Genomic DNA, 15,097 nt, shown 5'->3' with positions numbered 1-15,097 from the left:
CAAAACCACCAGCTAGGGGTGGCAAATGGTCAGCCACCACCTAAATCTGATAAAGATGTGTTCTGCTGCTGCAGCTACATGTGTTGGGAGGGGGGTTTTCATCTTGTAAAAGGGCAGTAGGAAACTCTGGCCCTGAAAGCTTTGAACCCACTCTCTAAAAGCAGCTTAGACCATTGTTCTTCTGTCATACTCAGGCCTAAATACACTATGCAAAAACTTACTTGCCAGAACACAGTCTGTCTTTATTTGTTCTTATTTATTACCTTGCAAGGTCACAGTCTGAGGTTTGCTTTCACTGTTTAGATAGTGAGTAGAACTGTATTAATTCAATATGTAAAACAGAAATGCAATGTGGCTTTGCTTTCCACAGCACCTCAGTCACCTGCAGAGTTATGAGCAGGGAAGCCAAGCAGGGGTGCTGCACTATGTGACTCTGGGGTGCACACCCCATGATTTGCAGTTGGAAGAGTGGATCAAGCCGGGTAAGGGAAGAAAAGTTCTGGGAGGGGTGATTTCTGATTAAGTCAGTGATATTCCCTTACTCAGATTACTACTTTGAGGGTGGTGAGATACTGGGACAGGTTGCCCAGAGAAGTTATGGATGCCCCATCCCTTGGAAGGCCAGGTAGGATGGGGCTTGGAGCAACCTGGCCTAAGGGAAAGTGTCCCTGTCCATGGCAGGGGGTTGAACTAGGTCATCTTAAAGGTCTCTTCCAACCCAAACCACTCTATGATTATACAAAAGCCAGCCACAACAGCCATCTGTGATCTGGGGCAGAGCTCCTCAGACAAGTGGATCAAATTCTTAGAAAAGAAGTCTCCCAGCAGCTCCTTCACAGCACCACCCTGACTTTGGACAAAGAAGTGCCCCTTTGAGGGGCTCAGTGTTGTGCCACACTTCAGTACAAACAAGACCATGCCATAAACCCAGGATTTGTTTGCCAAATATGACGAGAGGAGAACACTCTCACCAAGGCACCAGAAAAGCAGCATGTGTTACATTCATGCTGAAAAAGCTGTTCTAGACCCACATGTGAAAAATGAAACTGAATGAAGAACTTGTAAGCATGACACACAAAGATCATTTTCAGTTAGTGGACATACATTGCTCTCTTCTTGGCAAAATTACAGCTTTGATGTCTGACCCAGCATAGAACAGCAATTAGTACAATTACAGCATGCAGGGCATGAACTAAACCTGAACAAGGCATGTTGTGGTTGCTAGTCTGCATTTAGATTGGGCACGTCCATAATTTGAGCCTGTTTCTGAAACATTCTAAGCACCACCAGGTCGTTCTAAGGTCAGTGAGAATCACAGACACAGCAGAGTGGAGATGCTGAGATTTACAGAGACATTAAATATAAATGCTTCCATCACATGGCTCTCTGCCCCCTTAAGAGAAAAGTGATGTACTGAAGGAGGAGAGTCAAAACAAAAGCAAATGCAACAAAGTAAACCCATGATCAAAGATGGAATATTGTAAAATGTATCACCAGAGAAGTTAAACATCCCCCTGACTTGGTCAGACTCCAAGACCAAAGTCTCAGTTAGCTCAGAGGTGGGAGTGGTAAGAGATTTCTCAGGGACACATGCAGGATCTCAGCCATAACAGTTTCTTGGAAGAACAGGGCATGTTTTCCCCAGCACTAACAGTGGTCTGTGAAAGAAATGCACTCACCCCAGCTCCTCACAGAAGTTCACAATGGCATCAAAAGCTGTCATCACAGCTTTGTCAGACTCTTTTAAGGTGCCTTTTTTTTCCTGAAAGTAGATGGGATAAGGAACTGTAGTCTTCAATGTAAATTTACACAGAGTAACTCTAGCAAAGATCAAATCCAACCCTTCTGAGCTACATGGCAAACAGCTACAGACACCTCCCTGTCTCTGCTCTATTCCTCTGGCTCTGGCAGCCTTTTCCTTCCCTGCTTCCCTTCCTTCTGCTAGCCTTTGAAATGGGGCTCCACACAGCTCTAGAGTCAGAACATTTCATTTCATCTCTTCATATGCAGAGGTTACTGCAGGCAAAGCAGAGCAGAGCCAAGGCAGGGTGATGCAGGCAGGTGGGTACAGTTCTGCAGCTCTCACCTGGATGTTAGAGAGCTCCTTCTTGATCAGGAAGCTGACTTGATCCCTGTCATTCCTTGAGTAATAGAGGCGACAGCAGGATGGTTTTCCATCCCTCCCAGCTCTGCCAGACTCCTGGTAATACCCAGCCATTGACTTGGCAATATTCCAGTGGGCAACAAATCTGCAGGGGGTAAAACAGGGAATGTGAGGCTGCAGGTTTCTCAGAGCTCCACACACCAGTCTGGTGTCTGTGGGCATCAACAACAGCAAAAAACAGGGCAGAAAACATAAAAGAGGATGGAACACAGTAAGAGAATTTGCACACTGAAGTTTTAGTCCTCTTAACACACAAGACACGGAAAGCAGCAGAGCTGTAAGAAAACAAATGCACCTGGGCAGCATGTGGGCAGGATGCCACTCCACATGGACAGAAAAGAATGAGCATTTGAGTATCCCAAATATGCATACAACTGTGCAGCTATGAAGACTGGGAATAAGAACACTGAATTAAGTAGCTGGGGATATTTTATCATAAAATGAAGCATTAATAAAACAGTAATATTTATTTTGTGGGACACAACTGCACCATTACAAAACACATTTTTAAATACCTTCTTTTAAAAAGACATTTAGCCAAAATCTCCATGGGAAACTCCACCTCACTGTGCTTCTCAGATGAAGACAACCTTCCTAACCAAAAAATATGACTACAGAATCATTACTAAATTTTATGTAACCTCTGCAGGAAGGCTTTCAACACAGCACTGCAAGACTGCTTAAAACCTGCTTGTACCTGACTATTCAGCAATGCAGCTTATACCTGTTTTGGGAGGATTGCACAGTAATGCTGCCAATGTTTTCAAGTCTGCCTCAAAGCCAGCATGACCCAAGGGCAGGTATGATGCATATGGGTGTAGCTAAAGATTAAATGACAAAAGCAAGCAAATGTGTTTCTTCAAACACAAACAGCTCAGGAACAGGCCAAGCAGGAAGCATCAGAGCCCTGCACATTTAAACCCCATCAGGAAGTTTGCTGAAGAAATTGATAAATAATTTTAGGCAGAACTGAATTAACAGTGAAGACAGAGGAGCAGATTCCATCAGAATAAAAAGGGACACCACCTCTGTTTTCCCTTTTGTCCAGAAGAGTCAACTCCACAAGTTGTCAGACCTGATCTGATTTGATAACATATGCATGAATACTCAGAAATCTGCCAGCACAGAGCAAAGGCTAAGCAGCAGTGCCTTGTTAACTAGGCTTGGGTATAGTTAAGTTATTTTTAAAAATCCTGTAAAGAGTAATTTCAACACTTGTAAGGTAACCAGATTGCAAATTACAAGCATATTTCAGTTATATTTCACTTTCAGTTACTCTCTGCCTTTTTTAATGACCACTGGACAGGGCAGAGTGCTTCAGCAGGTCATTAATTCATGTCCTAGGAGACTCCTCACTTCTCTGTTTGGAAAGATGCACCAAGGAGTACAATTGTCACTGCTATGGCACTGTTTCCTGGCAGCACAGTGACACAGGATGGCACAGCTGTGAACTGATGGGATTGGCTCAGTGATATCCTGCCCTTCTCTCACAGTATTCAGAGCAGCTTCTGTATGTGGATTTTAGAGATCAGGTCAGTTGTGGGTGTTGTCTGAGCTGCACCTGAATTTTCCCTCTAGTAACTGCTCACAATAATAACTCAGCACAGCCATATTGCAGGGCAGGAATTCCAACCCAGAGCCCTTATGGGGACAGCAATCTCAGAGGAACAGCAAACCATGTGCAAAGTTTCTGTCCTTGGACCAGAGCTGTGTTTTTATATGGTTATTGCCATTTGTGAAGGGCTATTTTTTCCCTATTGCAATGCAAGAGATGTCCAAAAAAAGCTGGCTCTGACTAATTTAATAGAGGGTGGGTGAACTATTTTAGGTGCAGATTTTCTTTCCACTGCTTTTAGACAGCAACTATTGCACTAAGAGAAGTGAAAGAGCTGTGATTGCACTGAGATGGCTCTTTCTGAAACCCTAGAGGGTGTGGCAGAAAAGCATTCCTCCCATTTTCTTGATTTTAAGGCTGACTGGCAAAGAGGAGCTCTGCTGCCTTGTGTTTAACGTTTTTACAAAGCCTTCCCAAAGGTTTGGTTATGCTGCTTTCAAGATAAAAAACTTCCAGCACTGGTTTTGTTGGTTTAAGCAAGTGTTCATCAGGCAGTTGAGTCAGGTGGATTAGGTAACAGAGCCTGAGACTTCTCCTTCCCCCTGCTCAGGTTTCAGTCTCTGATGGTGCACAGCACTCAGCCTCACACACCTGACATTTCCTTTGTCTACTCCCATTCCAAAACTGATGGTTGCAACAATGACAGGGATCTTCTCCTCCATCCATTCATTCTGGACAGAAGTCCTGTCAGCTGCCTTGAGCCCTGGGAAGGAAAAGAGAAGAAAGTAAACAAAGTAAACAACACCACAAAAAACCAGACCAAAACAAACAAACAAACCCCAACTCCCAAAAATAAAAGACAACCAACAAAGAAGCATCATAAACAAAACAAACCCCCCCCCCCAAAAAAAACAAGAAGGAAAGAAACAGGAGGATTTTCTTTCTGATCCATTGCACCATTGCAGGCAAACTCCCTCACTAAAACTGTCTGATGCACACACTCTTTTCTTCCCAGTGTTTGAACTGGCCTGGGACCAAGCAGAAGTCAGCAGCAGCTGGTTTTATTCCAGAGAAAAACATCTAGCTCCCCACCCAGGATAAAAGCAGTTGTTCTATTCAGGCCATGAAAGATCCAACAAAACCAACTGTTCTGGAGACAAGGGAATGCCATTGTGGTGAGATCTGCCCTTACCTCACAGACCTGATGTGTGAGCATCACACAGAGTGCAGAGCAGGCCTAGAAAGCTCTTTTCTAGGTAGCCCCAAGCCAGGTGGCAGAGTTCAGTTCTCCCAGCTAGTGAGAGATGCAGACTGCAGTACCTGCATGGTAGGCCTTGGCCTTCAGCCCTCTGTAGCTCAGCTCAATGGCCAGCTGGTCACACACATCCCTCATCCTGCAGTACACGATGCCACAGCCAGAGTACACCTGGGAGCCAGGAGACAGAGCCAGGACAGTGCCTGAAGTCAAACAACAGAGCTGCAAGTACAGCCCCTCACCCTCTCCCAGCAGATACAAGGCAAGAAGCATCTCACAAACACACCCAGGTGCAGAGGTTATAGCTGAGCTGCAGAGTTATTTTGAGAATTAGTGTTAGAGCAGGCAATTCAACACTTCAAATCCTTCTGCTCACCCTCAAAACACTAAAAAAGCAGAACACAAATATAAAATGGTCACAGAAGATGTGACAAACCAAGTGGAAATGCTTGTTCTCTGTTCCTAATCAATTCTCTTTTAAACTTTTCTTTTAACCCCCTTCTTAGTATACCTCTGACAGGACCACAGCCCTTCACACTCCACCTGTTTTGGGGGAACTAAAAAACATTTGTGTGCACTTTCAGAGGACTTAGAAAATACACACAAGCACTCTCCTTCCTGAGACCTCCTCAATTCCTGCCACAAACCTGTCAGGGCCTCACCAACCCCTGAAAGGCCAGGGAACATTAGGGTAGATCTTGTCCAGTTTAGTTTTCTTCTCTAAAGGTAAAACCTACCCCAGCAGCTCCCTTCACTTCCAGCGCTTTCAGACAGAAATCCTTCAAGTTGGCGTAGGGATCAGCGAGGAGCTCCTTGAACTGCACATCATAGAACAAGTTAGATCTGAAACAAGGAGTCTTGAAGGTGGAAAGTGGCTGCTTGAGCTTGAGAGCTGCCACCACGTCCTCCTGGACCTGCTTGGTGGCAGTGGCAGTCAGGGCCACGCAGGGGGTGCGGGGGACGCGGCTGCGCAGGGAGCCCAGGCGCAGATAGTCGGGGCGGAAATCGTGTCCCCACTGGGACACACAGTGAGCCTCATCTATCACCAGGTAGGACAGCAGGTTTCTGGCCACCAGGGAGTTCAGTGTTGGCTGGAAGGAAGAGGCAGCTGCCATCTCTGGGGTGATGTACAGGAGCTTTACTTGAGGCTTCTCGCTTGCCAAGTCGGCCAGGATGGTTTTCTTCTCCTGGGCAGACAGCTTGGAGTTCAGAGAGCAGGCTTTGATCTTCAGAGCCAGCAGGTGATCCACTTGATCCTAGAGTAAATACAAAACAGAAACTAAAATCAAATGGGAATAAAGAAAGTCATCAGCACCAAGAAAGATTAGTAGGGAGAGCCAGGTGAGGCTTCCACCCCCAGGATCAAATCCCAGGACCTACAGCCCTGTTAGTTACAACTTCCATTCCAGATGCCTTTTCCTTCACCTGTGAGCTCCATCCAGCTCTTACATTCAGATGTTTTTTCCTTCACCTGTGAGCTCCATCCAGCTGCATTTTTGTGCACCCATTCACTTTAAGACAATTTTTTTTGCTGCTAGGGAACACCAGCAGGGATCTGTGCAGAACAACTCATCACAGGCTCAGTGACCTGAACACATCTCAGCATTTACACTACAGAGCTGTCACAGATGGAAAAGGAACACTCTCACCTTGCAAGAACAGGGAGCAGCTCACTCCTAAATAACTGCAGGATGTCCTAACACAACTGAGACAGGACAAAGTGCAAGGACCATGCAAATCACCACTGCTGCAGAACCAGAAGCATGGATGAGAATTGTGTCATGAAATCCAAGAAGAAAACATTGCATCACATCCAGATGAACACTGGCCATACAAATTCACTTCCCTGTCCCCTGCTCACTTGCACTTGACTAGCACCTGACATTTCAGGATATGAAGAGTACTGAAAAGCGGGTATCTCATTATTTTACTCAGTATCTGGCTTCAATAATTGATTTAATGTCTGTTTCTGTTTTCTGTTCACTGTCACCCCTCAGCCTTCCCTATAATGAAGTGCACAGGCTGAACTCTTGAAGTTTGGCTACACTGAAATACATCATGATCATTTCAGGCACAGCAGCCCCTTCTCAAGGCTGGATGAGAAGACTGGGGGTTTACTCCAGCTCTTTCCTCTAAGACTCACCAAGCCCATCTCAACCTATTTCTAACTCTCTTATCAATGATATCTTAACCTCCATTTCATTAATATTGGCCAGTTTCATCAGTAATCCTCACACTTGGAACAAATTCACTTTTTATAGTATCTTCCTGAGAAGTATCACCAAGCCTGCTATCATTTTTCATGTGTATTACAGACTGTAAAGGAGTTAAATAATTCCACAAATAGCAAATCCCAAACCAGCAGCCTGCAGCAGCAGATGTCACACAGTGCTAATGGTCTGCACAAGTCTGAGCAATGCTACAGCTGCTCTTACAGGAAATTGTTTCTCCCAACAGGTGATGAAACAGTAGAAAAGGCAAAACAGAGAAAAAAAAGTCTCACAGATGAAAATGCTCAGGGAGCAGCTCTACTAAACCAGCTTCTTCCCATCACAGATTGACTGCAACAAAAAGACATTTTGATGCAGAATGAATTGTGCCTTCAAAGGCAACTTCATCACTCCTGGAGTTATTACTTTATAGGTAAAGTAGCAGTTTTTTTTCTGGTTAAAGATCTATCTTTTGGTGCATTTGAGTTACTCTGCTTTGCTGCTAATGTCTGGAGAAAATGGAGAAAGGCTCAGTTGTAAAAACCACCAGGTTATTATTAAAGAAAAAAACATCCTTATAGAGAAATCCAAAGTATCATACCAGAGATACTCTGCTGTCCTCACCTATCCCAGGGCAAGGAAAGCACACTGAGACATCAGGAGAATCCAGAGGCAGGTGAGCAGCACAAAGACAAGAGGGCAGCTGCTGTGCCTCCAGAGACTCCCCTTCCCTGGCTGCTATTCCCCAGCTATCAGAGACAGTTACCTGGATCAGTGCAATCAGAGGTGAAATGACAATGGTGATGCCCACTGCCAGAACTGCAGGAAGCTGGTAGCACAAGGATTTCCCTGCCCCTGTGGGCATGCACACAAAGACATCCTTCTCTCCTGCAAAAACAACAGAAGAAAGCTCAAGGCCTCTGAGTGGTGTTGAGTTCCTGGGGCTCAGGCAGGAACAGCACCTGTGTGCACGTACCAGGTGGCACAGCAACAAAACCCTTCAGAGTAGGTTCTAAAAGCACAGCAACACTTTGCATGCCAGCAGTGGTTTCCTTCAAAGAACCTCAGATTGCTTTGTAAACATCTAGAGGCAGCTGAACAAAAGTACCAGAAGATACACAGAAACCAAGATAAGGAGAAGTTAAGTTATTCATGCAGAATCTCCTCCAGAAAAGGAGATCTCCTCCTGCTTTCACTCATTTTACAGCCCTCCACTTACCACATTACCAGCCCCATGACAGAACTTCACCACATCCTCTTAAAGCTTATCCCAGAAAGGCCCCTCAAATGAAACAGGAAATTTCCTGTTGGAAATCTCCACACTGATCACATCCTGCAGTGAGTGACTGCTCCTGCACTAACCAGGATCCAGCTCAAGCCAGGAAGGTGCAGACACACCAGGTTAACAGGCAGAGACACCTTGCCCACAGAATCCCACTTCTGACAGGTCTGTTGTCAACAGTGAGTGGTGACAGATGGAACTGAGCTGGGCACTGCTCTGATTCACACTGAGAGAGCTGCTGGGGGAGCTGACAGCTTGTTTGTGTGAGCTGCCTGTCCACCCCCAGCTGGCTGTTGCACCATGTGTCAACACCAGCACAAAAATGTTTCTGGTAACGGCCCCATGAGTCTGAGGATCTCAGCTATGCCAAGAAATCAAGTCCTCTGCTGGTATTGTCTTTAACACAAGGACAGTTTTACTCTGAAAATGTCTGAATGTTTGATGCCACCTGACCACAAACACACTGGCAGGTGTGAGGAGACAACTAGAAGAGACACCAACAGTGCTGCACTTTCCATTTCCATGGCTGATACAATGACGGTGTCACAAAGCAAATGAAAGGAAAAGAAGCAGGAAAAGATGCAGAGCTCGTGTGCAGAAGGTGCTCCAGGGCCACCAAAGCCACCTCAGAGCAGAGGAGGGCGGGGAGGGCAGGGCACTCAGGGTGGGACCTGCTCACAGCAGCACCACAGCAGCTCCTGCAGCGTCCCCCCGCACGGATGCAGACGGACAGACGGACAGCCCGCCGTGCTCCACGCGTCTCCCGTGCCCAGCCTCACCTCTCGCCACAGCCATGGTCGCACTTTCCTGCAGGGAAGTCTTGAAGGACTCGAAGCCGAAGACTTTCTGCAGTGTTTTCCGGACCCTGCCCTCCAGGCCCGGCGGAGCCTTCCCACTCATCCTGAGGAGGCCACAGGACCCTGAGCTCGACCCGGCCGCTGCCACCCTCTCCTGCCCCGGCCTCCCCCAGGGCTCCCCTGCCCCACTCCCGCTTTGGGCGGCTCCCTCAGGGATGCTCATCCAGAGCCCTCACTGCAGAGGGCCGCGCTGCGTTTGCTGTGGCTCGGCCCCGTCCCCATGGGGCACAGCCCGGGGGCTCAGAGCGGGGCAGTGCCCGCCAAACCCGCCCGCACCGACATGGAGGGGCTGTGGGGGCAGGCGGCTCCTCCTCACCCATCTCCCCTCCTCCCCTGTGTCCCCGCATCCCCTCCATGTCCCCGTCCCACCTCCGCCCTGTCCCGGCCCCCACACTCCGCGCTCGCTCCACACCCGGCGGGTGCTGTCGCGGCGCCACAAAATGACGTCAAACGCTTCCCTTAAAGGGCCAGCCCGCGCATTTTTCATCCCCTCTCCTCCCCCGAGACGCTCCGCTCCGCCTGGCTGAGGGTTTTGCCCTCCGGCCGTGATTTCCCCGAGCAGCTTCTGCTCCGGCCGTGCGGGCGGGACGGCCCCGGTGCGGCGGGAGCCGCTGAGGGCGGAAGGAGGGCAGCGTTGCCATGGTGACAGTGCCGTGTACGTCATCACCGCGCGCCGGAAGTGCGCCGCGGCCGGGGCGGAAGATGGCGGCGGCGAAGCGCAGCGTTCTCTCCTCGCTGGCCGTTTACGCCGAGGACTCGGACCCGGAGTCGGACAGCGAGGCCGGCACGGCGGGGAGCGATGGGGGAGCGCCCACGGGTGAGGGCGGGCAGGGGGCCGGGACAGGCGGCGGGCTGGGGCGCCGGGGCTCCCCCGCGTGGCCCGGCGCTTTCCCCGGTGTGAGGGGAAGGCCCCGCACGCTGCCACCTCCCCTTCCCTCAGCGTTTTCCTTTTCTCTTCCTCCTTAGGAGAGAAAGGAGGCCTGGTGTCAGTTGGGTACGGAGAAGATGACTTTACCCGGCTTGAGGGGGACGAGGAAGGGTACGAGGAGGAGGACGATGAGAACAGCAGGCAGTCAGTAAGTACCTCCCTGCTCCGGAGCTTCTCTTGACCCCTTCCACAGGCTGTAGAGACTTCTTTCTTTCAAATAAAAACTCCAAATAGCGACCCGTGATGGAACCCGGAATATCTGAGTCCTGGTGTGGGTTTCAGCACTTCCCACCTCCTCCTTTCACTTTGTTTTCAAGTACAAAGCATTTGCCCTGAGCCCATCAGCAGCTTGGCACAGCTCGTGTTGCTCGTTACTGTGTTGGTGTCCTTGGACTCTTTTATGGGAAAAAGGTTGTTACAGCCACTCCAAATAAAAGCTGTTCTTTAAACATAGTTGACTTATAAGAACCTTGTAAGAGGAGCACACTTTCAGCTGGTGGATTTAAAAGAACAAACTTCTGTGCTGTGTTAAATTATTCTTTTGTGTGCAGCTCCATGCACTCCCTGCATCAAGGCACCTTGATGTAACAGTGTCCTGTCTACATGTGGGTGGCATTTGTCTGTCACAGGTGCATGGCACGTGTCTGATATCACCTGGATTCTGAGATAACAGCAGTGTGGGGGGACAGGCATGGAGCTCACAGTGTGTGAGAGCAGCTGCATCACACAGAGGGATGTGTAGTTCTGCCTGGGTCTGGGGGAGTGAAACAATAAGTTTGGAGGGGAAAAGGGAAGGCTCTCATCTACTTTCTTTATTGTCAGTCTTTTTCTTAGCAGTGTTTTTTCTTCTCCCTGTTCCAGTTCTTTCCTCTATGACATAGCCAAAAACCTAGGACTACTCTGTAACTTTTCCTCACTGAAATCTGCTCTCTGTGTGTGTTGGATCAGTCTCTTAGGAGACACTTTTTTCTGCCATTTGTCTGCCCAAGCAGCAGCCAAGGAGTTCCTCAGTCTCTTTTCCTGTTTTAGGTTCTGTTCTGTTGCCTGCTGTCTCCCTAGGCAAAGCTGTGAACCTTTTTACTGCTTCAGTGATTCTTCTTTTATATCCAGCACTTTTAAACTCTGCTTCAGTGAGGTCTGGGCAGTGCAAAGGAAGCCCTGAGTGTGATCCAGGTGCTTGCCAGGGTCAGCTGTGTTTAGTTAGGGTTGTAAAGGGCTGGTAGATGGAATGGCTTTGTGGCATGCACAGCTTTGGGTGCAGGTTGCAGCTGCTGTTCAGGAAAGGACAGTCAGTCAATCCCTGCTGTCAGCCACTGGATCTTGCTTGGGTCTGTGGTTACAGTGCAGGTTGCACAAGTTACTTCTCTTTTTTTTTGCCATTAAATATTCTCTGAGCAGATTTGGAAACTTCCTTGCCATTGCTTGTGCTGGCAGCTCATGGGGGTGATGAGTTGTTTTGAGAAAGCAGAGTGAGGTGCACTCAGGCTGTCCTGTGCAGCTCAGTGGGTGTTTTAACTGCTTTAACAGTGACTGGAAAACCTCTGGTTTTATTCCAAGCCACTTCTCAGCAATGCTGCTTTGTTTGTTCATGTCCTCACTCCCTGCTAGGTCAGAGCTTTTTGGGAGCTGTTTCAGTTCCTGTTTGCAGCATGGATAATTCAACCCGTTATTGCTTTGATGAAAATCAGTTTTATCTGTATAATAAAGACTGTAGAAGGGAGAGCAATCTCATTTGTGTAAACACCAAGTCAGTTGGTTCTTTGCTAGTTACAAACTCACTGTAACTAACCATTGACAGTCTGGTCTGAATTATTGTCATGTGTGCATCTTGCAGAAAGGGAAGGTGGAGTGAAGGAGTTTGTGTCTCAAATCTGTAAGAGAGGCATCTTAACTCACTCAATTAAAACTTCCTGCCATTATTTTGTGATCAGCCTTGTCAGAACTGGCTCCTGTGCCAGTGCTTCGAGGTGGGCAGTTCCTTGTAAACTCTTCCTTTCAGTTGCATCTCTCATTTCACTTTTGTTGCCTTTTTTGAAGCTGAAACTCCGATTTCTTGGTTTTGGGCCAACATTGAAATTTGTGGGAAAGTTTGGAAGAAAAACCATTTTGCTGAGTGATTGTGAGCATGAAAAACACTTCCTGCTCCTCAGAGTTGTTTTGAAGCCAGAGTATGTGTTTATGCCTGGAAGCAGGGGTGCTGGGAGGGTGCCCAGGGAGGGGACAGCAGCTTTACTGTGTCCAGCTCCCAGTGGGGACCAACCTGGAGCTTCCTGCTCTCCTGGTGTGGATTTTCACACAGTGCTGTGTTCAGGGCGGAAGTTCCCCCAGTTCTTTGGTTTATTTCTAGTTCATAAAAGAAATGTTTAAAAAATGGAGACTTCACCTGGAATTTGTCAGTGTTCCCTTGTGTGGAGGTTCACAGCATCTGCGAGCAAGGCACAAGAGCTCTGCACCAGCCAGGAGGTTGTGTCTGCTGGATCCCTGGAACTTGCTGCTAGGCCAGACCCTCTCTCTCCAAGCCTGCATGTTTGGTTTGCTGGCAGGCCAGCTGTGTGTCCTGTGTGTGTTGCTGATGCTTGGGACTATCACAGGTCTTGCAAATGCTGCTTTTTCTGTGGGTACTGCTGAACAGAGGCTCTTCAATCACCACCTGCCAGCTGGAGGGGACAGAATTATCAAAGGACAAATGCTTTTGTTCCCCAGTTCTGCTGCTTCTTGTTGTCTAATTCTGAGCATTCCAGAGCTGCATGATTTTTGTAGGCACAACTGCTGCTGAGTGATGCTTTTGCCTACAAAAACCCCCAAAAACCAAACAAACACTCCTTCCCCTGATTGTAGGACTTGTTTTCTGGTTATGAGTGGGTGGGGCAAAACTACCTTCCATGGAGAAGGGTCTTGGACTGCTGCTGGGCTGCTGAATGCCCTTTGCTGTAAGTTCAGTTACTTGCCAGGCCTGCTCTTTAAGCTTAATCCTGTAAATTCTTGTCTTGTAGGAAGATGACGATTCAGAGACTGAAAAACCTGAGGCTGGTGACCTAAAGGTATTTGAAAGTGTGGTCTGGTGGTGGTGGGGAAGCTCAGTACAAGAGGAGTAAGTTTTAACAGCATGGCTTGGTGTTCATTTGTGATCTGTAGTTAGTTCCACACCTTTTGTAGCTTTAACCTGTGTTTCTGACTTTCCAAAGGCAGATATCACAGGCTGAGTCACAGTGGAGTTTGGCCTTCATGAATTTGCTCATGTTGTGCATTAGATCTGAAGGTTGCTGACAGCATCTCACCTGTTTTGCAGTGATGTGGGAGGTGCAGCATCCAGTACAGAATTCTGTATGACCAGTGTTAGTTGGAATAATTTCTTCATTTAGAATTTAATGAGTGAATTATCCTGTGCTCTTACAGGCCATGGAAGGTGTCAAAATCAATTAATTCTCTCCAGCTCTGTCCTTCTGAATGAAGCAGTTTTGTAAAGGTCATAGATAATTTTAAAAAGTGAAATAAGATCCCCAGGTAATAGCTATTATCATAAATAGTTGAAATCATCTTTATCTTGGGATTTCACCCTGTTTCTGCTTAACAGTGTTTAACAGCATACAGAGGACATGGATCAGGGTAAAAGCTGGAGGACAAAAGGCCAAATCCAATTGGAACTATAGACAACTGTGTTTAAATTTTTTATGTTAGTTCAGTAGAAGCAGTCCTGTTCATCAGAGATGCTGAGTGATGAACAAGTGCAAGGGCATTTATTTTATCCAGCTGCTTCCCCAAGGATGCAGGCAGTCCCTAAACTCTGCTACAAAAACCAGAGGACTGTGCTGCAAAGCAAACTTCTGTAGAGAATTTGATTTACCACAGGGCTTTGATAGGCTAAAATGAAGGCAAATGGATGTGTTTAGCTATTCTGTTTGAATTAGTTTGATAGCAGCACCTTCTTCCAGGTCCTACAATATTCTTATGGCTTTACAGTGATGCACAGCTGGAAATCTTGGCAGCTGTTCTGCAGCTGGTAAAGTCTCAGTGTGTGAAATGGCTCCCAGGCACTTGGAAATGGAATGTATTTTCTCCTTTCCTTGCTGCAAGAAAGAAATTTTTATTTGAAAGAAAGCAAAAGGCAATCTCTTTTCCTTTGTCTACTTCTACATTTTTGCCCAGGTAAACATGCTAGCAAGATTTTTCTGTAAAAACTGCTGGAATCAAATATGTGCTAGGAAGTAATACTTGATAATCATCAGCTCTTTATTATGCTTAACTTTTATTGATCCAGCATACCTGCAAAGTAATTCTCCTGTGTTATGGTGTGTAGGTGTGTGCTAATACTTAGAGGCTTTTGACTTGGGATTTCCTTAGAAGATAAATTTGGTGTAAATCAAGTTTTTGAAGTTGTGTAGTAGGGCCCTCTTGCAAGAGTGTGCATTTCTGTCTTCTCTAAAAGGACTATAGGACTTCAGGGCAGTGGAGAATAGGTCTGGCAGAGAGAAAGAACAGAATTAGTCTGGAGTTGTTCTTATCTGAGTAACCATACATGACAGAAATCTCACCACTGAATTGTGTGGGTGCTGCTTTAGTATGTCACTGACATTTCATGTTGGCTGGTTTGAAAAGCCTCTTGCTTTCAGTGGGGTTTGTGTGCTGCTGTCCAGGTGCATTTTGTGCTTCTGAAGAAGAGCCTCATGTGGCCACAGAGCAGCATTTCAGCTTCAGTGAGGAAGCAAAGAGATAATGAATGTATTCAAAATAAACAGCTTTTTGTATCTTGGTAGACTGCAATGACAACTCTGCAAGAACTGAAAATGTGAATGAAAGGAAACAAATAAAATAATGGTAAAATGTAATTCCTGCCATCCCAGTGTGG

At 47.0% G+C, this 15,097-nt stretch overlaps 2 protein-coding genes across 6 annotated transcripts in view; one reads left to right on the top strand and one right to left on the bottom strand.

Annotated features, from left to right (window-relative positions):
• Positions 1-9,748, bottom strand: part of RECQL5 (RecQ like helicase 5) — a 37,907-nt gene extending 28,159 nt beyond the window's left edge. For 3 of the 4 annotated variants that reach the window (XM_059485616.1, XM_059485617.1, XM_059485619.1), the window contains exons 1-8: positions 9,693-9,748; positions 9,246-9,367; positions 7,951-8,072; positions 5,712-6,230; positions 5,040-5,145; positions 4,371-4,482; positions 2,087-2,249; positions 1,680-1,762 (exon numbers count right to left, since the gene is read on the bottom strand). In XM_059485616.1, the coding sequence (XP_059341599.1) occupies positions 1,680-1,762; positions 2,087-2,249; positions 4,371-4,482; positions 5,040-5,145; positions 5,712-6,230; positions 7,951-8,072; positions 9,246-9,366 (1,226 nt within the window). In that variant the 5' untranslated portion in view covers position 9,367; positions 9,693-9,748. Of the gene's footprint in view, positions 1-1,679; positions 1,763-2,086; positions 2,250-4,370; positions 4,483-5,039; positions 5,146-5,711; positions 6,231-6,623; positions 6,722-7,950; positions 8,073-9,245; positions 9,368-9,692 lie in introns of those variants that run through there. The other variant, XM_059485618.1, reaches the window with a different exon arrangement.
• Positions 9,749-10,005: 257 nt separating this feature from the next.
• SAP30BP (SAP30 binding protein) overlaps positions 10,006-15,097 on the top strand; it is a 29,350-nt gene continuing 24,258 nt past the window's right edge. The window contains exons 1-3 of one of the 2 annotated variants that reach the window (XM_059485620.1): positions 10,006-10,140; positions 10,290-10,399; positions 13,245-13,292. In XM_059485620.1, the coding sequence (XP_059341603.1) occupies positions 10,026-10,140; positions 10,290-10,399; positions 13,245-13,292 (273 nt within the window). In that variant the 5' untranslated portion in view covers positions 10,006-10,025. The remainder of the gene's footprint in view (positions 10,141-10,289; positions 10,400-13,244; positions 13,293-15,097) is intronic. The other variant, XM_059485621.1, reaches the window with a different exon arrangement.

Source organism: Ammospiza nelsoni, chromosome 19 (genome assembly GCF_027579445.1).
Source record: "Ammospiza nelsoni isolate bAmmNel1 chromosome 19, bAmmNel1.pri, whole genome shotgun sequence".
NCBI classification, from domain to species: Eukaryota; Metazoa; Chordata; class Aves; order Passeriformes; family Passerellidae; genus Ammospiza; species Ammospiza nelsoni.
Note: the sequence above shows the minus strand (reverse complement) of the source record. Positions and strands in the feature narration are given on the sequence as shown.